This window comes from Oncorhynchus nerka, linkage group LG11 (assembly GCF_034236695.1).
Source record: "Oncorhynchus nerka isolate Pitt River linkage group LG11, Oner_Uvic_2.0, whole genome shotgun sequence".
Classification (NCBI taxonomy): domain Eukaryota; kingdom Metazoa; phylum Chordata; class Actinopteri; order Salmoniformes; family Salmonidae; genus Oncorhynchus; species Oncorhynchus nerka.
In genome coordinates this window covers 39,265,660-39,293,212 of record NC_088406.1, presented here as the reverse complement: position 1 = coordinate 39,293,212, position 27,553 = coordinate 39,265,660, and the positions used below count along the sequence as shown (strand labels likewise).

The window sequence follows — 27,553 nt, the reverse complement described above, 5'->3', positions numbered from 1 at the left end:
GCTAAGTCAGACTGGTTTCAACTCCCATAAGCCACCTTGGTTGTCTTCACAGGATGGTGATTCACTCCCAACCCGGTTTAGTTTCCCAGATGCCAGGTAGGTGAGACAATGAGGCATTGTTTTAAACTCTTCCAGGCTATCTCTATCTCGGGTCACACACCACATCTTGTCTACAGAATGCCAGCTTTTAGGTTTTTATCACCAAGTCATTGTCAGCTCAAGCTATCTCTAGCAGACTAACTGCAGGAAGCTAGAGTGGAAACCATCTCTTTACAGCAATACCGAATTAAACAGAACAGAAATGTTCTATTTGTTAAGTATTAATTGCTAACTATTAATACCAAACTAAGCAGGTAAATGGGTAACTTTCCTATCACACAAGCTAGCTGAGTTTTCTTGAGGGCTTGAAAGCAGCCCACGACACAGTTAGCCATTGTGGCTAGGACCGCGGATTGTCCCAGTCTTGTGGCTGTCCAGATCTCTGCTGTTTGTTGTTGTTTCCAGGATTCCGTGTCACATGTCATGTCTTGAACTGTGAGAAGTAACAGTGTAACCTACGTTGTTACCATGACAAAGACCACAGGACTGGAAAACCCACCACAAGCCCAGATGACAGGCCCAGGCAGATAGTGGTCAAGTTCCTGAGGTTCAAGGACTAGGTAGCTGTTCTGGAAAGAGCCAAGAACTTGAGAGGAATGTACGTCTTCCTCAACAAGGACTATCCTGAAGCTGTGCGCCAGAAGAGGAAATAACTTATCCCAGCCATGAAAGCTGCCAGAGTGTGTGGGGACATTGCTTACATCTGTTATAACAGGCTCATTGTCCACCCTCCTTCCCAAAAGCCTGGAAGTGATGAGAGAGCCAAGCCTATGGGTTCGTAGCTTCAACACCGCAGCACACACACCAACTGATTAATGGACTCCAGAATGTATGTTTTATCTAGCTTTGTTTGCTCTTTTCCATATGATGTCTATCTTTGATAAGCTACCCAGGAAAGAGCTGAAAATAGCCCATATTAATATACAGTTGAAGTCAGAAGTGTATATACACCTTAGCCAAATACATTTAAACTCAGTTTCACAATTCCTGACATTTAATCCTAGTAAAAATTCCCTGTCTTAGGTCAGTTAGGATCACCACTTGATTTTAAGAATGTGAAATGTCAGAATAATAGTAGAGAGAATGATCTATTTCAGCTTTTATTTCTTTCATCACATTCCCAGTGGGTCAGAAGTTCACATACACTCAATTAGTATTTGGTAGCATTGCTTTTAAATTGTTTAATTGTTTAACTTCCACAAGCTTCCCACAATAAGTTGGGTGAATTTTGGCCCATTCCTCCTGACAGAGCTGGTGTAACCGAGTCAAGTTTGTAGGCCTCCTTGCTCACACACACTTTTTCAGTTCTGCCCACACATTTTCTATAGGATTGAGATCAGGTCTTTGTGATGGCCACTCCAATACCTTGTCTTTATTGTCCTTAAGCCATTTTGCCACAACTTTGGAAGTATGCTTGAGGTCATTGTCCATTTGGAAGACCCATTTCCAACCAAGCCTAAACTTCCTGACTGATGTCATGAGATGTTGCTTCAATATATTCACATAATTTTCCATCCTCATGATGCCATCTGTTTTGTGAAGTGCACCAGTTCCTCCTGCAGCAAAGCACCCTCACAACATGACGCAGTCACCCCCGTGCTCCAAGGTTGGGATGGTGTTCTTTCGGCTTGCAAGCCTCCCCCTTTTCCCTCCAAACATAACAATGGTCATTATGGCCAAACAGTTCTATTTTTGTTTCATCAGACCAGAGGACATTTCTCCAAAAAGTACAATCTTTGTCCCCATGTGCAGTTGCAAACCATAGTCTGGCTTTTTTATGGCGGTTTTGGAGCAGTGGCTTTTTCCTTACTGAGTGGTCTTTCAGGTTATGTTGATATAGGTCTCCTTTTACTGTGGATGTAGATACTTTTGTACCGGTTTCCTCCAGCATCTTCACAAGGTCCTTTGCTGTTGTTCTGGGATTGATTTGCACTTTTTGCACCAAAGTACATTCATCTCTAGGAGACAGAACGCGTCTCCTTCCTGAGCGGTATGATGGCTGCGTGGTCCCATGGTGTTTATACTTGCATACTATCGTTTGTACAGATGAACGTGGTACCTTCAGGCATTTGAAAATTGCTCCCAAGGATGAACCAGACTTGTGGTCTTTATTTTTGAGGTCTTGGCTGATTTCTCTTGATTTTCCCATGATGTCAAGCAAAAAGGCACTGAGTTTAAAGGTAGGCCTTGAAATACATCCACAGGTGCACTCAGATTATGTCAATGAGCCTATCAGAAGCTTCTTAAGCCATGACATAATTTCCTGGAATTTTCCAAGCTGTTTAAAGGCACAGTCAACTTAGTGTATGTAAACTTCTGACCCACTGCAATTGTGATACAGTGAATTATAAGTGAAATAATCTGTCTGTAAACAATTGTTTGAAAAATTACTTGTCATGCACAAAGTAGATCAAGTAGATCTCCTAACCGACTTGGCAAAACTATTTGTTCACAAGAAATTTGTGGAGTGGTTGAAAAACAAGTTTTAATGACGCCAATTTAAGTGTATGTAAACGTCCGACTTCAACTGTACAATGGCTCTTCATTTCTGGTAAGTCTAAGTCAAATCGCAATTACGTAAAGAGATTCACGTTTGTGCTGTACTGAACTAAAGACTTGTGTTTGCATCTTTTTACAATTGAATCTGGTTTCTCTGTTGCAGTGAGCCAGCCAGGAAGCTGTCAATGTCCATTCCCCATGTCAGTCTCCTAGATCACCCCGTCTTTGTGTCTGAGTGGTGTGGATGCAGTCTTCAAGCCCACCAGTCTCTCCAGGAGGAACATAACTCTGATAGTCAGCACCACAGCAGAGCACCCTGGCTTCTGTGGGGGGTGTCTCCAGGTACCTATTGTGGACCAGCCTCACGCCCTTTTGGCCTGACACTTCACTGTTGTCCCAGAGTGTATCCATAACCAGTCAGGTAGTACACTGGTCTAGTACACTGCAGGCTGGAGCAGTACTCCTACCCTGATCATGGCTTACCGATGAGGTGTAGGTCCTGAAATACAGACCTCACATCCGACCCAACGATTGCATTTGACAAGATGAAGTGAACAACCACTTTGTATAGGAGCTAAATGAAAATAAAACAAATTGCTATGAAAAGTATTTCAGATGTTTATTTGAAAAGTATTTACATCTAGGAATGTATATATTCATCCTAGCTTGGTATGGCCTTCAAAATGGATATAAAGAATGTACATCTGTGGTGCCTGATGCACATCTATTAACCCCCCCCCCACACACACACACACACACACACAAAAAAAATTAAAAAGTCTGAGTTGGAGGTACCCATCCTGGGGAGAACGGTCAAAAGCAGTGCACTATATAGTGAATAGGGTGTCATTTGGGACTCAATGTCCTTCTGGGTGAGTAGCGGCGACCAGTTTATTCTGACATAATGGGTTTAGGGTTAGAATAGGCCAGATGAGGAGGAATTGTCCTCAGTACTGGAAACTTCTCTTGGTCTGAATGTCATCAAGGATTTGCTGCAGCTCCTCATCCTCAAACCGCCCCTCAACACTGCAGAGAGAACAAGCAGGTTTCAGAACAAAACAGCACAACTCCTGTCACTTACTGTATAATTAAATGTAACATTTATTTAACTAGGCAAGTCAGTTAAGAACAAATTCTTATTTACAATGACGGCCTACCGGGGAGCACTGGGTTAACTGTCTTGTTCAGGGGTAGAACGACAGATTTTTACCTTGTCAGCTCGGGGATTTTATCAAGCCACCTTTCAGTTCCTGGCCAAATGTTCTAACCACGAGGCTACCTGCCTCACAGTTTGGTTATACCAAACGTTTAAGCCCAATTTCCTGGTCAAGAGCCAACTGCTACTCAGAGACAAGGCTTAAGAGTCTAGGTTAGAGCTCAGGCCCTCCTTCCAGCATTGTTGAACATCCCGCACCCCCCTGCGTAAGCACCACATCTATTTCTATGGGCACAAGCTCTGTTCATGACACAAACGGTTCACAACCCGCTTGTTGGCAGAGAGAACATGTTGAAGGTTTAAAGCTTCATTCCTGCAATTGTACACATTTTGTCATGGGGTGCAGAGAATGTTGCTGTTTTGAAGTTAATCTTTTTCAAATTCTTTACATTTTGCCCTGTCTAATGTGTGTTCATGTGATATGAGTGACAAACATTACATGATATTTAGGCAAATAAAACTAGCTTTAAAAAGTTAACTGACATGGGATAGTTGATCTGGACATTATTGACAAGTTATAAATGGCTCTCTAAGGTATGCAATGACCGACAAGAGGAACTGACGATGCACTACCCAACTTTAAAATGGCACCTTGTGCACTTTCTAGTGTAAGTTGAAAGCCGGACTGACCCCCCCAGGCAGTTTGGGTACCACTGGTTTAGAGGGCTGAGTATGGCGATAAGTGAGGAGACAGTAACAGCAGGTCTTACCTAGGGATGAGGGCTTTGGCCTCCTCCGCTGCTTCTGGACAAAGGTTGGCCAAACTGGCTAACTCAAACTTATGCAGCTTCTTCTGCAAGAGCAAGCTGTGGGATACAGGACAATCATTTCAGTTAACATGAAAAGTTAATGAAAAAAATTCACCACCAAATAAATGTACATGGACTTTTATAAGGTATTGACATTTGTTTTTGGTTGTGATAGTGACAACAATTACACTGACCTGCGAACACTGGCGATAGTTTCTCTGTTTTTGAAACGGCTGAAACGTGCAGTATAATTCAGAGTTTTCATGAAGACCTCCGATAGCTCTTGTTCGTCCTCTGCACTCTCGTTCTGCTGCTTGCGATGCTCCAGAAGCATGTGTACCTCAGAGTTTAGAAGTGTCTCCGCGTTCTCGAACTCTGAAGAACGCAGGGGAGGGTGGGTTTTAATTAAGCAATAATGCCTGAGGGGGTGTGGAATATGGCCAATATACCACGGCTAAGGGCAGTAAAAATGCCCTTACGGGTATTTTTACTGCCCTAATTACGTTGATAACCAGTTTATAATAGCAATAAGGCTCCTCTGGGTTGGTGATTTATGGCCAATATACCACGGCTATTGGCTGTGTACAGGCACTCCGCGTTGCGTCGGGTTAAAAAACAGCCTTTAGCCGTGGTATATTGGCCATTAATCACCAACCTCTCGAGGAGCCTTACTGCCATTGTAAAAACTGGTTACCAAGGTAATTAGAGCAGTAAAAATACAAGTGGTATTCGGTCTGATATTCCAGAATTCAGGGCTCAAACCATCAAGTTTATAATGTGGAATATAGTTAGATAGGTACCTTAAGTGAATCGTTATATTCAATCTAGTTAACATAAATACATTTTGATACGAACCTTTGGGGAAAAGTAGCTGAGACGCGTCCTCCTCAATATCTCCGACAGTTGTTGTTGAACCGCCACTGGACGCCATGCTTCTTGTCACACTGAATGAATGAGCCTTCCTAGCTGCGGGTACAGTTAGAAAAATGAATCAAAAAAGAAACAGCTGATATCCAGTTGTATGCTCTGAACCAAAAATGCCGTATATCGGCGCCTTATAATTATTTGCAGAATTGTTTCGGCATAACAAAAACACTAGCACGACGAATCTCCAAATGCATCAAGGAAGGAAGCTGCGTACCAATCAGCGTCTCGTCAGAAACACAAAAAAAGTACTTCTGGGTCACGGAATTTCAGAGATTTTCAAAATAAAAGTCCCCCAACGTAATAGTAGAAAGATGTCAAAAAACTGTATTTGTTCATGATATATAACAAATAATTGTCTAAACAATAACAATGATCAATATTTGTTCATATTTAAGTGACATTTGGGTTTTAAAACATGTTCAAATGTCAAATAAATGACCCCAATGCGAATCAACGTACATATATTACATATTGGTTTATATATTAAAAACTATTCTGGGTGCCACACAAAGTATTGCAGCGAATACTCCGTAGGGTCTGTAGAATGTATAGGCTATTTTATCTCACTTGGTGCTTTCAAGAAAACTTGGACTCAGAAAAAACGAGGTCAAACGATGACTTCAGATAGTCGGAGCTCTAGAAAGATGGCAGAGTTTCTGACTTGGAACAAAAACACACACACACACACACACAACAGCAGCAACCCAGCAACCCAGCAGGATGAATCTGACGTGCTTGCCATGAGATAGTGAGTCATGTAGTCGGAGCTCGTTTTTTCCCGAGTTCCCAGTTGTCTTTAAGGCGGCAACTGACACTAGACATGTTCAGGACATGTCCGATACACAAAAACACAGACACACACAGCAGCAGGAAGCCAACATGATGAATCTGACTTGCTTGTCATGAGACAGTGAGTCACGTAGAACCAGTTTCACTTTCATACACAGCTCGAGACTAGACAGAACTTCATCGGGTAAGCGAAACAAATATTTTGCGCAATAACATTATTGCCTGTAATTTAATAGAAAAGTAGAGTAGGACAATGATGTCCTCAGTTTATACGGCCGTATAGCCTATTGACATAGGTCTGCTGTATTCTTTCTAAAACTATTAGTTTGAAACGGCCAAAACCATAAAAGGATTATTCGGCTGTCCCCATATGAGAACATTTTTGGTTCCAGGTACAACCCTTTTGGGTTGTATGTAGAACCCTTTCCACAGAGGGTTCTACATGGAACCCAAAAGAGTTCTACCTGAAACCAAAAAGGGTTCTCCTATGGGGACAGCAGGAATAACCCTCTTGGAACCAATTGTTTTTTCTAATAGTGTAGGATTGCAGAAAATTAGCTTCTGGACCAGAGTCAGGAATATAAATATATAAGTATGTGAAGGGTGTGTATGGACAGTATGTGAATAGAAAATGTGTGTACAGCAGTAGTTGTATAGGATGAGCCATAGAATACATTACAGTTGAAGTCGGAAGTTTACATACACCTTAGCCAAATACATTGAAACTCCGTTTTTCACGGAGTAAATATTACCTGTTTTAGGTCAGTTAGGATCACCACTATTTTAAGAATGTGAAATGTCAGAATAATAGTAGAGAGTGATTTATTTCAGCTTTTATTCTTTCATCACATTCCCAGTGGGTCAGAAGTTTACATACACTCAATTAGTATTTGATAGCATTGCCTTTAAATTGGTTAACTTGGGTCAATAAGTTGGGTGAATTTTGGCCCATTCCTCCTGACAGAGCTGGTGTAACTGAGTCAGGTTTGTAGGCCTCCTTACTCACACACGCTTTTTCAGTTCTGCCCACAAATGTTCTTTAGGGTTGAGGTCAGGGCTTTGTGATGGCCACTTCAATACTTTGTTGTCCTTAAGCCATTTTGCCACAACTTTGGAAGTATGTTTGGGGTCATTGTCCATTTGGAAGACCCATTTGCGACCAAGCTTTAACTTCCTGACTGATGTCTTGAGATGTTGCTTCAATATATCCACGTAATTTTCCACCCTCATGATGCCATCTATTTTGTGAAGTGCACCAGTCCCTCCTGCAGCAAAGCACCCCCACAACATGATGCTGCCACCCCCGTGCTTCACGGTTGGGATGGTGTTCTTCGGCTTGCAAGCCTCCGCTTTTTTCCTCCAAACATAACGATGGTCATTATGGCCAAACAGATCTATTTTTATTTCATCAGACCAGAGGACATTTCTCCAAAAAGAACGATCATTGTCCCCATGTGCAGTTGCAAACCATAGTCTGGCTTTTTTATGGCGGTTTTGGAGCAGTGGCTTCTTCCTTGCTGAGCGGCCTTTCAGGTTATGTCGATATAGGACTCGTTTTACTGTAAATATGGATTATTTTGTACCTTTTTCCTCCAGCATCTTCACAAGGTCCTTTGTTGTTCTGGGATTGATTTGTACTTTTCACACCAAAGTGTGTTAATCTCTAGGAGACAGAACACGTCTCCTTCCTGAGCGGTATGATGGCTGCGTGGTCCCATGGTGTTTATACTTGCATACCATTGTTTGTACAGATGAACGTGATACCTTCAGGTGTTTGGAAATTTCAACCAAGGATGAACCAGACTTGTGGAGGTCTACAATTTTTTTCTGAGGTTTTGGCTGAGTTATTTTGATTTTCCCACGTTGTCAAGCAAAGAGGCAGTGAGTTTGAAGGTAGGCCTTGAAATACATCCATAGGTACACCTCTAATTAACTCAAATTATGTCAATAGCCTATCATAAGCTTTTAAAGCCATGACATCATTTTCTGGAATTTTCCAAGCTGTTTAAAGGCACTGTCAACTTGGTGTATGTAAACTTCTGACCCACTGGAATTGTGATACAGTGAATTATAAGTGAAATAATCTGTCTGTAAACAATTGTTGGAAAAACTACTTGTCATGCACAAAGTAGATGTCCTACCCGACTTGCCAAAACTTTAGTTTGTTAACAAGAAACTTGTGGAGTGGTTGAAAAACCAACTTCAACTGTATATACTTACAGTGCCATTCGGAAAGTATTCAGGCCCCTTGACTTTTTCCACATTTTGTTATAGCCGTTTTGATTAAATAAATCAATTTCCTCAGCAATCTACACACAATACCCAAAGCAAAAGCAAAGCAAAAACAGGTAAAGAAATTTTAGCAAATGTATTAAAAAAAAAAAAAAACAGAAATACCTTATTTACATATGTATTCAGACCCTTTGCTATGAGACTCGAAATTGAGCTCAGGTGCATCGATCATCATTATACAACTTCACTGGAGTTCACCTGTGGTAAATTCAATCGATTGGACATGATTTGGAAAGAAACACACCTGTCTATATAAGGTCCCACAGTTGACAATGCATGTCAGAGCAAAAACCGAACTATGAGGTCGAAGGAATTGTCCGTAGAACTCAGAGACAGGATTGTGTCGAGGCACAGATCTGGGGAAGGATACCAAAGCATTGAAGGTCCCTAAGAACACAGTGGCTTCCATCATTCTTAAATGGAAGAAGTTTGGAACCACCAAAACTCTTCCTAGAGCTGGCTGCCCCCGGCTAAACTGAGCAATCAGGGGAGAAGGGCCTTGTTCACAGAAGTGACCAAGAACCCGATGGTCACTCTGACAGAGCTAAAGAGTTCCTCTGTGGAGATGGGAAAACCTTCCAGAAGGACAACCATCTCTGCAGCACCCCCCCCAATCAGGCCTTTATGATAGAGTGGTCAGACGTAAGCCACTCCTCATTAAAGGGCACATGATAGCCTGCTTGGAGTTTGCCAAAAGGCAACTAAAGACTCTCAGACCATGAGAAACAAGAGTCTCTGGTCTGATGAAACCAAGATCGAACTCTTTGGCCTGAATGCCAAGCGCCACGTTTGGAGGAAACCTGGCACCATCCCTATGGTGAAGCATGGTGAGACAAGTCTCTGAATGTCCTTGAGTGGCAGAGCCAGAGCCCGGACTTGAACCCGATCATCCGTGGCTCGGGTGGCTGAGGTACTTGATAATCTTCTCAGCCTTCCTGTGACACCGGGTGCTGTAGATGTCCTGGAGGGCTGACAGTGTGCTCCCGAGGATGCATTGGGCTGACCGCACCACCGTCTAGAGCAGGGGTGTCAAAGTCAAATGGACGGAGGGCCAAATAAAAAAATCAGCTACAAGACGAGGGCCGGACTGTTCGAATGTTAATTGAAAAATTTTTAAATGACGCATATAGTCTAGTGAACCTAATTGAACCTACTGAAAACCTAACAAATATATTACAATATGATCAGATAAATAAAGCAATATTTTCTTATGGCTCTGTCAGTAATCTTTAATTTTCAACAGACACAAAAGACAAATTTCCTTTATATAAATATCCCCATAACATGAACATTAAATGAAAGAAACCGGTATTCAAGGCACCATCAGTAGACTATATTTTCTATTTTAGCAAAAGTGGGCTAAATTTACTTCAAAGAAAAAACAATAATAGCAATTTTCTATCATCCACTCAACTGAAATATTTTTAAAATATAATTGGATTGAAATACAAAAAAATAAAGTGCAAAAATCTATTAATCAAAAACAACACTTTGTTTAAGGAGAAGTAACATGCAGTGAAAACAAATATTAAATTTTAACTTTTAAACTTGAACTGAGTAAAAACTCTAAATATGTGATTGCACAGTAATGTTCACTTGTTTGAGGTTGAGGGTGATACTTGGTGGTGTCCCATCTTTTCCACAAGTTCATCAATGTTCGGGGTAAGGCTCTGAGCTGAAGAAATCCTCAGAATTGAGTGGAGGTGTTCAGCAGTAAGTCGACTTCTGTGTGATGTTTTGTTCAGGTTCATCAAAGAAAACAGTTGTTCACACAGGTATGTGCTGCCAAACATAGACAACGTTTGAGCAGCCTGGATGCGCAGCTGGGGCATTGTGCCGGGAGGAAACGGGCGAACTCCGCAGCACCCACTGCCGCATATTTTGCCCTCAGTGCATCATTGCATTGGAGGTCAATCAACTCCATTTGGAGGTTTGGTGGTGAGCTTTCCACGTCAACAGCAAATGGGTTACCGAGCAGTTCCAACCTGCTTTTTTGTGCTTCAAAGTCAGCAAATCGGCGTCGAAAGTCAGCGGCAAGCATACCTATTTTATCAGCCAACTGTGTGCTCGGGAACGCACTGGTAGAGAGCTTCTCTTTCATGGTCTGGCAGCTGGGAAAGTGGCTCAAATTTTCTTTCCGCATCTGCGTCTCCCACAGAGTCAGTTTGGTTTTAAATGCCTTCACTGTACTGTACATATCAGAGATGACACGAACCCGACCCTGCAGCTGCAAGTTTATTGCATTCAGATGACTCGTAATGTCACACAGAAAAGCCATTTCACACAGAAACATTTCGTCTCGGAGTTGTGTTGTGTCTTTCCCTTTGCTGTCCAAGAACAGACAAATCTCCTCACGAAGCTCGAAACATCTTTGAAGCACCTTTCCCTGGCTTAGCCATCGCACCTCTGTGTGATAAGGCAAATCACCATGCTCCGTTTCTAACTCCGTCAGAAATGCCTTGAACTGGCGGTGATTCAAACCTTTGGCTCTGATAAAGTTAACTGTGCGCGTGATGATGCTCATTACATGCTCCATTTTCAAGGCTTTACCGCACAACGCTTCCTGGTGTATGATACAATGATAAGCTGTCAGCTCACCTGTCGCGTTTTCCTCTTGCATCTTTTCCCGTATCTTCGCCACCAGTCCGCTCCTGTGTCCACACATCGCAGGTGCTCCGTCGGTTGTCAAACCCACGAGTTTTTCCCAAGGCAGCTCCATCTCATTTACACATCTTGACACCTCTTCATACAAATCATGCCCCGTAGTTGTGCCATGCATAGGACGTAAAGCCAAAAACTCCTCTGTCACGCTTAGGTTGGAGTCCACTCCGCGGATGAAAATTGACAACTGGGCAATGTCAGAAATGTCGGTGCTCTCATCCACAGCCAAGGAATATGCAATAAAATCTTTTCCCTTTTTCACAAGCTGCTCTTTTAGATTGATGGACAACTGGTCTACTCTCTCGGCAATGGTGTTTCTGCTCAGACTCACATTTAAAAAGAGTTGCCTTTTTCTGGGCAAACTTCGTCACAAACTTTAATCATGCAGTTTTTGATGAAATCCCCCTCCGTAAATGGCCGGGCTGATTTAGCGATCTCTTCTGCCAAAATAAAACTGGCCTTGACAGCAGCCTGGCCTTGTGATTTGGCTTTTTGAACAGAGCCTGTCGATATTTGAGGCCTCGTTTTAATTCCTCTGCCTTTTGTAGCCTTTGTTCCATGTCCATATTCTTGTTTTTGTCCGCGTGTTTCGTTTCATAATGTCGTCTCAGATTATACTCTTTCAGTACCGCCACACTTTCTCCACACAGAAGACACACAGGTTTTCCAGCTACCTTCGTGAACATATACTCCGACTCCCACCTTGTTTGAAACCCCCGGTTCTCAGTATCCACCTTCCGTTTTGCCATTTTTGATGGGTATCTGAAAGTTAATTTTACTGTGATGCTGACGACTGCTGTGCCAATAAATATTGAAATGAAGCAGCCTACTGCTCGGTGCGTCACCTTTGCATTGTGGGAAATGTAGTATTGGTGCGTGTAAAAGATCTGCGGGCTGCCGGCTTGCTGCGGGCCGGTTCTAATAATAAATCAAGATCATCCCAGGGGCCGTAAAAAACCTTCTTGCGGGCCGGATGTGGCCCGCGGGCCTTGACTCTGACATATGTGGTCTAGAGAGACATGCGGTACCGTGCAGTGCATTTTAAGTACCCTCACTGTGATATTTCCAACAGAATCCTCTCAATGGTTCATCTGTAGAAGTTTGTGAGGGTCTTAGGGGCCAAGGAAAAATCTTCAGCCTCCTGAGGTTGAAGACGCATTGTTGCGCCATCTTCACCACACTATCGGTGTGAAGGGACCATTTCATGTCCTCAGTGATGTGCACACCGAGGGATTGAAGCTTTTGACCTTCTCCACTGTGGCCCTGTCGATGTGGATGGGGGCGTGCTCTCTCTGCTGTCTGCTGGAGTCCACCATCAGCTCCTTAGTTTTGTTGACGTTGAGGCAGAGGTTAGTTTCCTGGCATCACTCAACCAGGGCCCTCACCTCCTCCCTGTTGTGTCATCAGCAAACTTGATGATTGATTTGTAGACGTGCGTGGCCACGCAGTCATGGGTGAACAGGGAGTACAGGAGGGGGCTGAGCATCCACCCCTGTGGGGCCCCCGGTTGAGGATCAGCATGGCAGAGGTGTTGTTGCCTACCTTCACCACCTGGGGTCGAACTGTCAGGAAGTCTAGGACACAGTTGGACAGGGAGGGTTTCAGACCCAGGGTCATGAGCTTAGTGATGAGCTTGAAGGCTGAGCTGTAGTCGATGAACATCATTCTTACATAGATATTCCTCTTGTCCAGGTGGGATAGGGCCGTGTGCTGTGCAATGGTGATTGCATCATCTGCAGATCTGTTGGGGCGGTATGCAAATTGTAGTGGGTCTAGGGTGTCGGGTAAGGTGGAGGTGATCCTTAACCATTCTCTTAAAGCACTTCATGATGACAGAAGTGAGTTCTAAGGAGCGATAGTAATTTAGTTCAGTTACCTTGGCTTTCTTGGGTACAGGCACAATGGTGGACATCTTGAAGCAAGCTGGGACAACATACTGGGATAAGGAGAGATGTAATATGTCCGTAAACATTCCAGCCAGCTGGTCTGCACATGCTATGATGATGCGGCACACAGTCCTTGTGAGCGGTGGGGGCTCACATCGGCGGCTCAGTGTTGTTTTCGTTGAAGTGGGCGATGAAAATGTTTAACTTGTCCGAGAGTGAAGCGTCACTGTCCCCGACAGTTGGTTTGGATAAGTTCTAATCGTCACAGTAGGAACAGAATATTTCCCTGTTTGAGTGATCAAAAAAGTCTTGAAGCTTCCTGCTTAAGTCTCTGCCTTTATGCGGGGAGGAGCAGCATGGAGGTGTGATCTGATTTGCCAAAGGGAGGGCGGGGGAGGGCCTTGTAGCCGCCCGGAAGGGAAAGTAACAATGGTCAAGCATTTTCTCCCCGCATGCAGCACAGAAGATTTTCCTCAGATTTTCTTTATTAACGTCCCCAGCTACAATAAATGTGTCCTCGTATATGCTGTTTCTAGTTTGCACAAAGTCCAGTGTGGTTCCTTGAGAGCCATCACAATATCTGGCTTGGGGGGGGGAATATACACGACAATAACCGAAGAGCTTTCTCTCGGGAGGTAATGCAGTGGGCATTTGATGTAAGATCTTGAGTGGATGGCTGAGCTGAGCTAGTCTGGAGAAAGAGAGAGTTGAGCTGACCAACAGCTCACACGGTTGTGTGTGTGGCAGCCAGCCTAATGCCGCGTTCACATCATGTCGGGAACTCTTAAATGCGATCCACCTACTAGGAAACATGGGTATGATCTCTGGACACTGATCTTTCCCACATGCTGAACTCAGACTTCATACACCACTGAAAATTGCAACAAACATGGCAATTTACTACGAACAGTAAACCATGCCACACACAGCAGGTCCAGATTTAGGAATAGGACATAGGAATGGTTTACATGCCACAGTATCTTACCTCCTCTTTTTTGTATTGAATTTACAGAATTCTAACTTCTTGAAACTCACAGAACCATGAGTCCCAGAAAGACAAACAAAAATGGCTCTCACACTGACAGCTCAGCCTTAAAGAGCCCACCAAAACAAAGGCATATCAACAAAGGTTCCACCCTAAATCCCTCTAATGGCTCAGGGGACTCAGGAACCAGCAGAGCGACGGCCAGCCAGGCCAGGGAAGCAGGAGTAAACACAGACACACGTTACGCCAAAAGGAACATCCCTACTGTCAGATATCATCCTGACATCGCAGAGAAGAGAGCTGAGGCCCATCAGCATAGTCATAGCCCTGACAAGAGCAGTCAGGTCAGGGGTAAGCCTGTGGTCTCTCCCCCCAGGACCAATCAGGATCAAATCAAATCTAGTAAAATCAGCAGAGCCACAGCTAGCCAGGCCAGGGGAGCAGGAGAAAAGACCACAGACACACGTTACGCCAAAAGGAACATCCCTACTGTCAGATATCATCCTGACATCGCAGAGAAGAGAGCTGAGGCCCATCAGCATAGTCATAGCCCTGACAAGAGCAGTCAGGTCAGGGGTAAGCCTGTGGTCTCTCCCCCCAGGACCAACCAAATTGGGGGGAGCTCCATGGTCTCTCCCCTCAGGCCCAAAGCATTGCCCCTGGGGTTATGTCAGAAAGAAGAGGTGGAGGCGGTGGAGCTCCAGACCCGGGGCCAGAGAGAGAACCCCAGCTGGTTCTCCTGGCGTCAGAACCGAATCACAGCGTCGGTCGCTCACCGACTCGCCCATAGCCGCTTCGTTACTGGCCAGAGCACGACCCCACCGGCTTCCTACCTGGCCGCCATCACAGGCCGCGGCACCAACGTCAAGACCCGCGCCATGACCTGGGGCATTGAGCGGGAAGCCGAGGCCGTGCGGAGGTACCATCTATGCATTTACTTTAATTGTTCTGCGATTGTTTTTAAATGTTGTATTGAATGTTGTATTCTGTGTCTGTAATAAAGTACAATCTCATCTCATTTTATCTCAGATATCAGAGCCTGAAGAGCAAGGCCCTGGGCCGGGCGGTGAGGGTGCAGGAGTGTGGCTTGTTCATCGACCCCCAGCGCCCCTGGCTAGCAGGCAGTCCTGATGGCATCGTAGAGGACCAAAGGACCGGCCAATGGCTGCTCTGCCTAGAGGTCAAGTGTCCCTACAAGCACCGTCAGAACACTGTAGCCCAGGCCTGTAGAGAGGACCCAGCCTTCTGTCTGACAATACAGGACCAGGGGGAGGAGGGGGGACAGGTTAGTTAAGACATGTTGTTTTTTGTATCATTGTACCCCCTGACTTGGGCTATACCAAGCTTTATTAAAAGAAATTCAAGCATACTATCATCATAAAGGCATTTTAATTATATGAAGAGTGCCTTGCCTTGGTCCCCCTTGTTTTTGATGACCAGTTAACCCCTTAACCAAAGAGCACCTTCAATCTGTAAAGATCTACCTACTAGTGTATTCTAGCAGCACTTCCCTATTCTTCTTTTCTCTACAGGTGAGGTACCATCTGAAGCCAGACCACAGCTATTTCACCCAGATCCAGTGCCAGCTGGCGGTGACAGGGTTAACCCAGGCTGACCTAGTGGTGTTCACCCTGAAGGAAACAGCCATCGTCCCTGTGACCTTTGACCCTGTGTTCTGGGACGAAACCCTGGCCAAGCTGGAGATGTTCTACACCAATGCTGTCCTGCCCTACATCAGAGACGTACTAGATATGAGGCCAGAGGAGTAGCTAGCATGCCTGGACACTGTGGTAGAACCATGTGGCTAGCTTGTTCAGGATGAGACTAGCTTGTTCAGGATGTCAGATATGGAAGTCCCGAGACAAACTGTAGTTGTGTCTGTGGTAAAAGACTGGTCTGGGTTGTGTCTGTGGTAAAGGACTGGTCTGGGTTGTGTCTGTGGTAAAGGACTGGTCTGGGTTGTGTCTGTGGTAAAAGGCTATGGCGACTGCAGGTTTAGAGATTTTAACCGATTACTTTACTGTCAAATATTTGAATGTAAATAAACCATGCCTGCCTTACGACATCTCAGATACCTGGAGCTGATTTCATGTGAGCAGAGATCAACCTATTACTGAACAAAAATATAAACACAACATGCAACAATTTAAAATATTTTACTGATTTCAAAGAAGGAAATCTGTCAATTTAACTAAATGATTAGGGCCAAATCTATGGATTTAACATGGCTGGGCAGGGGCACTGCTATGGGTGGGCATAGACCCACCCACTTGGGAGCCAGGTCTACCCACTGGGCTGGCGTGGTTACACGTGGTCTGCAGTTTTGAGGCCAGTTGGACATACTGCCAAATTATCTAAAATGACAGTTTATGGTAGATAAATGAACATTCATTTCTCTGGCAACAGCTCTGGTGGACATTCCTGCAGTCAGCATGCCAACTGCACGCTTCCTCAAAACTTGAGACATCTATGACATTGTGTTGTGTGACAAACCTCACATTTTAGAGAGTGGTCTTTTATTGTCCCCAGCACCTAGTGCACCTGTGTAATGATAATGCTGTTTAATCAGTTTCTTCATATGCCACACCTTTCAGGTGGATGGATTATCTTGGCAAAGGAGAAATGCTCACCAACAGGGAGATGAACAAATTCAAGAGAAATAAGCTTTTTGTGCATATGGAAAGTTTCTGGGATATTTTATTGAATCTCATGAAAACACTTTACATGTTGCATTTATATTTTTGTTCAGTATATATGATCAACAGTAGTGTGGCAGCTGACAGGAAGTTGTGCTGGAGATCAGTTGTTTAAATAGGCACGAAGAATACTTGCTTAATAATGGTGATGCGTTTTACATTTATTGAACCTTTATTCAACTAGGCAAGTCAGTTAAGAACAAATTCTTAATTTACAATAACAGCCTACCCCAGACGACACTGGGCCAATTGTGCCACCCTATGGGACTCCCAATCACAGCTGGATGTGATGCAGCCTGGATTCGAACCAGGGACTGCAGTGATGCCTCTTGCACTGATATGCAGTGCCTTAGACTGCTGCGCCACTCGGGAGCCGTGCTCCATTAAAACCAGACAAAACCATATCTGGTCTGGTGACTGATGTGTACAATACACTTAATAATATGTAAACAGTACAGAACACCGATGAGACTAATGAGCTAGTCCTTTAACTTTATTACTGCATGTGTCACATCGAAGATATAATAAACAACTCTAAAAAGCAAACTATTTACATCTTATTAAAGGTTTACCATCTGATATACACTGAGTGTACAAAACATTATGAACACCTGCTTTTTCCATGACAGACTGACCAGGTGAAAGCTATGATTCCTTATGGATGTCAAATTCACTTCAATCAGTGTAGATGAAGGGGAGGAGACAGGTTAAAGAAGGATTTTGAAAGCCTCGAGACAATTCAAACATGGATTGTGTATGTGTGCCATTCAGAGGGTAAATGGGAAAGAAAATATTGAAGTGCCTTTGAACAGGGTATGGTCGTAGGTGCCAGGCGCACCGGTTTGTGTCAAGAACTGCAAGCTGCTGGGTTTTTCAGTGTGTATCAAGAATGGCCCACTACCCAAAGGACATCCAGCCAACTTCACACAACTGTGGGAAACATTGGAGTCAACGTGGGCCAGCATCCCTGTGGAATGCTTTCAACACCTTGTAGAGTCCATGTCCTGACTCGACTGTTCTGAGGGAAAAAGGGTGAGAGGGTGCAACTCAGTATTAGGAAGGTGTTCCTAATGCTTTGTACACTCAGTGTACATATATAACATGTTTGGAAGAGAGGCAGGCATCCACTGGCAATGTATAATAATACAGAGTCAGAAAGTTGAAGGCGTGACAATCTTATACATCAAATGGCAACAACTGTGGAAATAACTGAAAATGCATATTTTGAGAAAGTAGTCCCCAGAAACCTGTCCATGGGTCTCAAATGGCACCATATTCCCTACATAGTATTGTACTAAGTAGTGAATTCAACATACTAGTGTAGATGAGCCAAGGCAAGCCCTTCGGTTCAGTGATGCACAAATGAAGAGATGGGTAGAAGGAGGGAGGAAGGTATGGGTGGGTGGCAGAATGGAGGGGTGGGGGTAAATGAGATTAGCATGTGAGAAGATGTGTTATGTTCTCACCACAACAGTAACAGCTGACCGTTACCAAACACATTCCTCTTTCACCCCCCCCCCAATCCCTCTTTCTCGCTCTCCTGTAGCCCCTCATTCCTTCCTGAGTAGATTGTCTGAATGCATGGACATTGTACTGTTCTGGGGAGAGTGATAGGATCTTACAATGCCTGGATAGGTATTAAGTATCAGCTAGCCACATCATGTTATAACAATCTGGTGCCCGATGGCACAGTTGATGTGGCACGCAACCATTGGTTGATGAATGTAACATCTGAGCAGGGGAACACAACCATAGACTCATGGCTTGGTTGCTGATGGCAGTGTCCTGGGTAGTGTTCATTAGGCTGAAAATGGAAGAAAAAGGACCGAAACAGGGAGGAGTACCTGGACTTGTCCAATAACAGAAATTAATTTACTTTTTCTGTGTCTTACTGAACACAACCCTGGTGGCGGTTTTTGCAGAGCGACAAAATGGACCAGCATAGAACTTGATGCTCACTAGTGGTCAACGTCCCAAATGGCACCCTATTCCCTACATCAAAAGTAGTTGCACAACTTAATGCATTCAACCGAAATGTGTCTTCAGCATTTAACCCAACCCCTCCGAATCAGAGAGGTGCGGGGGGCTGCCTTAATCGACATCAACAGCGCCCGGGGAGCAGTTGTTGTTTGGGGTTACTACATAGCTCAAGGGCAGAACAGCAAATTTTTCCACCTTTGGGATTCAAACCTTTCGGTTACTGGCACAATGCTCTTAACCACTAGGCTACCTACTGCCAATTGGGACACAACCAATGAACCAGCTGGTGCTATCTAGTCTAGTCGCTGAAGCGTTTGCGGGGGGCAATCCGCGCCCGGTTGGAGCGTCTGATGTTGGTCTTGGTATCTCGGCAGGGCTGGCAGATGAAGACTTCAGGAACATGGGTGCGGCGGATCTTAGCGCAGGACAGGTGCACCCAGGTGCCACACTCACTACACTCTATCATGGGCCGACCCGCAAATGGCTTCAGGCAGAAACAGGTGATCAGGTCCCACGAGTCGTCCTCATCTGAGAAAAGAGAGAAATAGGAGACGTTATATTAAACACAGTCTCTGTTTTAAACTATCAATGATGGTTGTAGATAGTGATGAGGTAATGAGTGAGTGTCCAAAACTGCACCCTGTTCCCTATTACTTTTGACCAGAGCCCAACTAGGGTCCTGGTCAAAAGTAGTTCACTATATAGGGAAAATGGGCCCTGGTCAAAATGTATACAAGAGGAGAGCGTGCCATTTGGGATGCTTCTTTAGTCTCAGGTGGGGTTCCTCTACTCACCCTCCATCTTGCGGTTGTCTGCAGATGTGTCCTCTCCATCGCTCCCTCCCTGGTCTGTCTGGTAGTTGCTCCCTCCATGGTCCCGGTCGGGGCTGCTTCCCTCCTCTGTGTGGTAGCCTGTCTCTTGGTCTTCAGCTAGCTGACCTCTGAACCTCCTGTCCATCACCATCCTTAGGATATCTGACCTCTGACCCCTGTCTATGCCTCCTTCACTCCCAGACCCCTCCCAGCTCTCCCGTGACCCCTTCTCTTCCTTTCTTCTCTTTTTTTCTCTGTCTCCCAGCCTGTGAGGACTGCTCCTCTCCGTCTCACAGCTTGTCATTGTCATGTCAACTGGCTGCTCTGTCACTTCCTGTTCCAGTTCTTCACTTCCTTTCTTCTGAGGGAAAGCGTCGCTCGTCTTCCCAGCCGACCTGTTGGGGTCTGGTGTTTCTGTCTGACCGTTGTTGGTCTTGTTCCTGTGGTCAGACAGAGAGCTGCTGAGGGTGGCTTCAGGGAAGAGTTGAGTCAGGAAAGATTGGGGAAGTTTACAGTCATGGTCATGTTTGGAAACCATCAGAGGATGTGTTTTGTTGTCAGTAGGACAGCTGTTGTGGTTGGTCCATCCAGACTGGGGCAGGTGCTGCTCATGGATCTCTGGCGTTTTGCTGACCGTTGATCTAGTGGCAGCCTGTTCCGTATTGGGAGACTTGGCACTTTCTCCTCTAGGCTTCTTCTCCCCCTGACCAGGCCCGACTGGCTTCTTGTCTGACCTCTTCACCTCCTTCCCTTCCTCCTTCTGGCCCCGAGCAGAGGAGCCACAGTCTGAGGTAGGAGAGGACTGGTAGGCCCATGGACTGGTACTCTGGCTGGTGCTGCAGGGGTTGCTGTCCCTGGGCTTGCTCTCACTACACCACCACTCCTACAGGGGGATACATCACCATGGAAATACAACAGCAGAACTAGAGACATCATTCAACAGAAATATACTGAACAAAAATATAAAAACGGAACATGCAACAATTTAAACGATTTTACTGAGTTACAGTTCATACAAGGAAATCAGTCAATTGAAATAAATTCATTAGGCCCTAATCTATGGATTTCACATGACTGGGCATTGGTCACAGATACCTTAAAAAAAGGTAAGGGTGTGGATCAGAAATCCAGTCAGTCTCTGGTGTGAGCACCATTTGCCTCATGCAGCGCAACACATCTCCTTCACATAGTTGATCAGGCTGTTGATTGTGGCCCATGGAATGTTGTCCCACTCTTTTTCAATGTCTGTGCGAAGTTGCTGGATATTGGTGGGAACTGGAACACATTGTCATACACGTCGACCCAGATCATCCAAAACGTGATCAATGGGTGAGAATGCTAGCCCCAGAAGAACTGGGACATTTTCAGCTTCCAGTAATTGTGTACAGATCCCTGCGACATGGGGCTGTGCATTATCATGCTGAAACAGGAGGTGATGGCGCCGGTTGGACTTACTGCCAAATTCCCTAAAACAACGTTGGAGGCGGCTTATGGTAGAGAAATTAACATTGAATTCTCTGGTAACAGCTCTGGTGGACATTCCTGCAGTCAGCATGCTCCCTCAACTTGATGTGTGGCATTGTGTTGTATGACAAACCTGCTAATTTTAGAGTGGCCTTTCATTGTCTCCAGCACAAAGTGCACCTGTGTAATGATCATGCTGTTTAATCATCTTCTTGATATGCCACACCGGTCAGGTGGATTGGATTATCTTGGCAAAGGAGACATGCTCACTAACAGGGATGTAAACACATTTGCGTACAACATTTTGGGGATCTTTTATTTCAGCTATGAAACATGGCACCAACACTTTACATGTTGCGTTTATATATTGTTTTCAATGTAGAAACAATAAGACATCAATTAATTACAAGAGCAATTTGGTGTTAATAAGCTACATCTCAGTCTTACTTGAACAGGAGAAAACTGTTTTATCAACCTACCTCTGTTTGATAGGGGATGTATCCAGCATAGGCCAACACAAAGGTGCAAAACTGGTTGAAGTCTTCCACAGTGCGTTTTCTCTTTCTCTGCGGAAAAAAAACAAACCTTGTTATTATAGACCATTAATAACCACATAACATGTGCAGAGTCCCTCCAATCCATGCAACTGGCCCGTAGCGCCAGGTAGGCAGAGTGTGCACATTTGAGACCATTCCATTGGGACCATTCCATTGAAAGCAAACTGTCTACTCGGTGCCCCCAACGAGCTGAAACAAACGCACCTAAGTGCAATAGTAAACTGCCGTGAGCCAAAGCGCGGGAGGCGGTCACACCGACCAACCAACCAGTTGTAGGCTAGCCTACACTTGGTTTGGTCGACAACATCAAGACAGTTAAGTAACAGACAAACCCACTGTGTGAAAGCAGGCATCATAGTAATGATACAACGATTGCCAACTGATTTAGAACATCAGGGCCCACGCCTTTTGAAATGTAAACGTTAATTACCTGGATAGATGGTGGGCTCTTAGCTTGATCGGTTAAAGAATGACTGTTTGTGGGATAGTTTACGCTAATTTATGCAAATGCAAATTAAATGAGGATAGCCTGAACATTATAAAGTTGGTTTGGCGTGTCTAGCTTGAAATGTTCAAGAGTTGCTGTTGGTGAGTTATTTTATGCTAATTTAGACATTTATGTAGCTATAGTTGATAAAGATTTTAAAGAATTTTAAATTAGGATAGCCTGAACATTTTAAAGTTGGTGTTATAGCTTAAGTGGCAAAGGAGCAGGATCATTTTGAATAGCTACCTCTGTAGTCCTATGGTTCTCATTCAAACCCATGTTAATTTATGCAAATCTTAAAATGCTTATAGGGGGAAAAGTATCTATATGAAACTTTAAAAAAAATATGTTTAGGAATGTCATACAAAACATGTATTTATTTCAAAAGAACAGAATAGCATGTTTTGAGTTGTATTTAGCTGTGCTTTATAGCAGAGGTTATGAAATCAACTTTTTATATTGCCTTGCCCTACCACAGTCAACACATATTTTACAGTAAAAATGTAATGGAAACAAGAAAGGATATTTATTGCTGATTGTCGCCAGTACTCGCATGAGGAACGCAACGGTATGGAGCCTCAGTCTAGGAAAAAGTCATACTTTGTCTGTTTCAATCTGCACAATTTGTAGAGGTGTTTGGCAAAAATAGGTTCATTAAAAACCTTGAAATCTGCTCTTTCCGACAGGGTATAAGCAATCAAAATGACTGACCTGCATGGACCTCTGTAGACTGAAATGGAAGTGCTATTTCGTAAGCCCCGGTCCCTTCTTTTCCAATGTGCTGGTGCACTTATCAATTGATTATGAAGAGGCTGATGACAACATTGTCACCCATCAGACTATTGGCAATTTAATATTTATTATTAGTTTCAATATAGTTTAGGTGTTGTTTGGACGGGCTAGATGGGCTGTCAACTGTTGTCTTAGTCAGAAAATATACTATAATCTTATTTTAGTATTTACAGTCTATGCACTTTTGGATCAATCAATACATTTGTCTAATTACAATTTACATTTGGTGTCCTGAGGTTTCTTATGACCCATTTTAACAAAATAAATGCATTCATTTAGCAATGTATAGTTTATTATGGAATATTTACACAATTGAAATAACTGACTCGAGGCCATTCTAGTAGTTAGGGATTTCCTGAGCGCTGACTGTTAATATTTTTATTTTACTAGGCAAGTCAGTTAAGAACAAAATCTTATTTTCAAAGACGGCCTAGGGTTAACTGCCTTTGTTCAGGGGCAGAACGACAGGTTTTTTTTTTTTTTTACCTCGTCAACTTGGGGATTCGATCTCGCAACCTTTCGGTTTATCACCAGGCTACCTTCCGCCCCTTAGCAGTTTAAGCGCTAGAGCGAGTGGAATAATAATAATAATAACAATATGATTATGTAAGACACCTAGAGTTGTGCTTTGAAACAACCCACAACTTTAAGCTAAGATTGTCAAAATAAACTTTCAAAAGGCCTGGCACCGGAAGGACAAAATGGACAGCCCTTCGAAAACGTGAAGCCAAATAGCCTACAACGCATGAAAAATGTAGCCTAGCCCAAGAAAGTCTCGCGAATATTGCATAGACCTGTGTTGATATACATAGGCTATTGCAACACTGTCGCAACTTGCGACTCGATTGGACATTATGTATAACTTAATAGCAACATTGTATCGAGTGTGTAAAGCCGGGGCTAATGGGGGAGGGGAGGAAACGAGGGCTGAAACAGACTGTAGGTGCACCTAGAACAGAAACACTGACAACGAAGCCGGTCTCGATAGTTTCTCGGCGCGCCAACGGTAGACTAGTCGTCATTTCAATAAGACAACTGTTCGTGTATAGGCTGGCTAGCCGTATTGTCATTATCATCCCATCCGGGATTTGACAGTCAGAAAAAAAAAATCAACTTCATGTCTGTCTCTACACCGGGGTCGCCTGCATAGGAAGTGATCGACGCATAACGAGACAAACACTGTTCCCAAAATCAATCAAATAATCCTCTACTGTCCTTAAGTAATTGTATCTAAAGATGGCGACGAAGATGTAATTTCATCGTAACATGATTGCTGGGCGGTCACCAGAGAAACATGACAGTGGGTTAGACTGTTGAAGTAAGCTTGTAACATGTAACCTTCGCTTCTCCAAATAGTTTCTCTAAATTAGAGAGCTTGATCAGATGGCATCCTAGTCTACTCAAGGATACATTTTTTATTAACTTAAAGTTGCGATTGCAAATCAATGAGCGGATTGCCAAATATTTCAGCGACACAATATAATTCCTCCTGACATGGCTTCTGTAGTCTAGCCTAGGCTAAACACACTCGATGCTGCGCAGGAAAAAAATAAGTTGTGTCAACGTTCTGGACACCCAATAAACTAGGTCACGTTTCACACGAATTGCAAATAAAAGAGCATCCATCATCGTCGATGCTTTTTTCACTGACCATCATTTAAAGGTGTTTGATTCATTAGGCTTCGCGGAAAGAACGTTGTCGTATCCAAGTCGCGCGCCCTGGACACGCCACAACAAGCTTGCAACCTACACGGAAACTTGTTTGTTCTTACCACTTTGGAAAACAAATACCAACAATGTAGGCTAATAAACCATACATACCTGGGTTAACATTGTTGTAGGTCTCTAAATCAAATGCAAACAAAATGCTGAGGGTGAGGTCTTGTCCTCGCTCTGCTGTAGCCTTGTCCTGATGATCTTCAATCGACGAAATTGGGTATTTTACTTACAGCAACACGTTCGTTACAACAGACAACATTCAGCTACTAGACATTCTAGCATTGTCAGCAACGATGTTGTTTTATTCACAAAATGTTTAATGATAAACCATGGAACAGCTGTCCTAGAATGAAGACTAAGAGCGAAAATGTACTGTTCTTTGGTAGTTTCTCTACAAACAATTGTCTTTGTCGCTGCCGCGCAAGCTGTCCTATGATATAAAAAGCAACGAAAAGTACACGGACTCCTGACAGTCGGAGATCCGCGAAACGATCACATTCTATTAGTGACATCAGTCCACGGAGCAGCACAGGACCGCTTTAACTCAAAAGAGGAGGGTAACTCCCGTTTCGTAGATGGTTGAACGAATACTATCTAAAATAACTATTGGAGTATAAGAAATATGCGTTATAAATTGTAGCACAATATTATAACACATTTGCATGACACAACTAAAAACAAAACTTACTACATATAGCGTATCATTTGTGGAACACCCCTTTCCAGTCAGATAGTTGAGTCCGTCCGTCATCTAGTAAGACGCTGAACAGGAGGATATATTATCATATCTCCCGCGAAAAGTCGGCAACTGTTCATGGAGCACAGGTGCCCTCATTCAATTTGAACTGATTTGAAGTTGCATGTTTTTAACTTTGAGAAAGTCAATATGTGAGCCATGTAAAATTGTTAGCCTTCTGCGCAAGTATTTACAAATATTTCAAAATTACAACATGGTGTTTGGCTATACAAGCCTACTCTGGCACAAAAACATTCCATAGTCTACCAGTAGAGGGTGTTGTAACACTTGTTACCTGGGACAGTAGGCTCTCACTGTCTCACTTTTAAATAGTGAAGGCAGGCCTAGCCCACTTACACTGAAAATAAAGTTCTTTAATAGATACCATTCTAGAGTTATTTAATAGATCCTGCCCGCAATAGATGACATGTCAACTGCCTTGGTCAGGTGATCAGACATGTCCAGAAACAACCAAGGCAAGTCTGTGGGTCAGAAGACTCAGAAAGAAACCTCTACTGTTACTTTGAACCCAAATAGCATTCTTGAGAATAGAAAATGTTTTAAATAAATACACTGCTCAAAAAAATAAAGGGAACACTTAAACAACACAATGCAACTCCAAGTCAATCACACTTCTGTGAAATCAAACTGTCCACTTAGGAAGCAACACTGATTGACAATACATTTCACATGCTGTTGTGCAAATGGAATAGATAACAGGTGGAAATTATAGGCAATTAGCAAGACAACCCCAATAAAGGAGTGGTTCTGCAGGTGGGGACCACAGACAACTTCTCAGTTCTTATGCTTCCTGGCTGATGTTTTGGTCACTTTTGAATGCTGGCGGTGCTTTCACTCTAGTGGTAGCATGAGACGGAGTCTACAACCCACACAAGTGGCTCAGGTAGTGCAGCTCATCCAGGATGGCACATCAATGCGAGCTGTGGCAAGAAGGTTTGCTGTGTCTGTCAACGTTGTGTCCAGAGCATGGAGGCGCTACCAGGAGACAGGCCAGTACATCAGGAGACGTGGAGGAGGCCGTAGGAGGGCAACAACCCAGCAGCAGGACTGCTACCTCCGCCTTTGTGCAAGGAGGAACACTGCCAGAGCCCTGCAAAATGACCTCCAGCAGGCCACAAATGTGCATGTGTCTGCTCAAACGATCAGAAACAGACTCCATGAGGGTGGTATGAGGGCCCGATGTCCACAGGTGGGGGTTGTGCTTACAGCCCAACACCGTGCAGGATGTTTGGCATTTGCCAGAGAACACCAAGATTGGCAAATTCGCCACTGGCGCCCTGTGCTCTTCACAGATGAAAGCAGGTTCACACTGAGCACATGTGACAGATGTGACAGAGTCTGAAGATGCCGTGGAGAACGTTCTGCTGCCTGCAACATCCTCCAGCCTGACCGGTTTGGCGGTGGGTCAGTCATGGTGTTGGGTGGCATTTCTTTGGGGGGCCGCACAGCCCTCCATGTGCTCGCCAGAGGTAGCCTGACTGCCATTAGGTACCGAGATGAGATCCTCAGACCCCTTGTGAGACCATATGCTGGTGCGGTTGGCCCTGGGTTCCTCCTAATGCAAGACAATGCTAGACCTCATGTGGCTGGAGTGTGTCAGCAGTTCCTGCAAGAGGAAGGCATTGATGCTATGGACTGGCCCGCCCGTTCCCCAGACCTGAATCCAATTGAGCACATCTGGGACATCATGTCTCGCTCCATCCACCAACGCCACGTTGCACCACAGACTGTCCAGGTGTTGGCGGATGCTTTAGTCCAGGTCTGGGAGGAGATCCCTCAGGAGACCATCCGCCACCTCATCAGGAGCATGCCCAGGCGTTGTAGGGAGGTCATACAGGCACGTGGAGGCCACACACACACTACTGAGCCTCATTTTGACTTGTTTTAAGGACATTACATCAAAGTTGGATCAGCCTGTAGTGTGGTTTTCCACTTTAATTTTGAGTGTGACTCCAAATCCAGACCTCCATGGGTTGATCAATTTGATTTCCATTGATCGTTTTTGTGTGATTTTGTTGTCAGCACATTCAACTATGTAAAGAAAAAAGTATTTAATAAGAATATTTAATTCATTCAGATATAGGATATTATTTTAGTGTTACCTTTTATTTTTTTGAGATGTGTATATAAACATAAAATGTGATAAAACTAATAAATAGTTGAGATGACTAAATTTCTTTCATTGA

General features: G+C 44.0%; 3 protein-coding genes and 1 long non-coding RNA gene across 7 annotated transcripts; 2 read left to right on the top strand and 2 right to left on the bottom strand.

Moving 5' to 3' along the window:
• Nucleotides 1-409: 409 nt before the first annotated feature.
• On the top strand, nucleotides 410-3,207 carry LOC115136849 (uncharacterized). The gene is made up of 2 exons (XR_003864707.2): nucleotides 410-873; nucleotides 2,762-3,207. It is a non-coding gene; the product is annotated as an uncharacterized LOC115136849 (long non-coding RNA).
• polr2d (RNA polymerase II subunit D) lies at nucleotides 3,204-5,727 on the bottom strand. The gene is made up of 4 exons (XM_029672691.2): nucleotides 5,419-5,727; nucleotides 4,758-4,938; nucleotides 4,525-4,620; nucleotides 3,204-3,624 (listed from the first exon to the last, which is right to left on the bottom strand). The coding sequence occupies exons 1-4, from the start codon at nucleotides 5,492-5,494 to the stop codon at nucleotides 3,546-3,548; spliced, it is 432 nt and encodes a 143-aa protein (XP_029528551.1). The 5' UTR covers nucleotides 5,495-5,727; the 3' UTR covers nucleotides 3,204-3,545.
• A 493-nt stretch (nucleotides 5,728-6,220) lies between these two features.
• Nucleotides 6,221-16,173, top strand: LOC115136847 (uncharacterized). Of its 2 annotated transcripts, none has more exons than XM_029672689.2 (4): nucleotides 6,221-6,463; nucleotides 14,131-15,022; nucleotides 15,133-15,388; nucleotides 15,636-16,173. In XM_029672689.2, the coding sequence occupies exons 2-4, from the start codon at nucleotides 14,160-14,162 to the stop codon at nucleotides 15,870-15,872; spliced, it is 1,356 nt and encodes a 451-aa protein (XP_029528549.1). In that variant the 5' UTR covers nucleotides 6,221-6,463; nucleotides 14,131-14,159; the 3' UTR covers nucleotides 15,873-16,173. The 2 variants fall into 2 exon arrangements, with proteins under 2 accessions (XP_029528549.1, XP_029528550.1); XM_029672690.2 differs by having other exon boundaries at nucleotides 6,250-6,463; nucleotides 14,705-15,022.
• A 609-nt stretch (nucleotides 16,174-16,782) lies between these two features.
• On the bottom strand, nucleotides 16,783-25,387 carry LOC115137619 (PHD finger protein 13-like). 3 transcript variants are annotated; one of them, XM_029673936.2, is made up of 5 exons: nucleotides 25,299-25,387; nucleotides 24,713-24,808; nucleotides 21,535-21,621; nucleotides 19,574-20,474; nucleotides 16,783-19,307 (listed from the first exon to the last, which is right to left on the bottom strand). In XM_029673936.2, exons 2-5 carry the CDS (start codon nucleotides 24,722-24,724, stop codon nucleotides 19,078-19,080), a joined length of 1,230 nt encoding a protein of 409 aa, XP_029529796.2. In that variant the 5' UTR covers nucleotides 24,725-24,808; nucleotides 25,299-25,387; the 3' UTR covers nucleotides 16,783-19,077. The 3 variants fall into 3 exon arrangements, with proteins under 3 accessions (XP_029529796.2, XP_029529797.2, XP_064880583.1); XM_029673937.2 differs by lacking the exon at nucleotides 24,713-24,808 and having other exon boundaries at nucleotides 25,299-25,381; XM_065024511.1 differs by lacking the exon at nucleotides 25,299-25,387 and having other exon boundaries at nucleotides 24,713-25,224.
• Nucleotides 25,388-27,553: the final 2,166 nt, after the last annotated feature.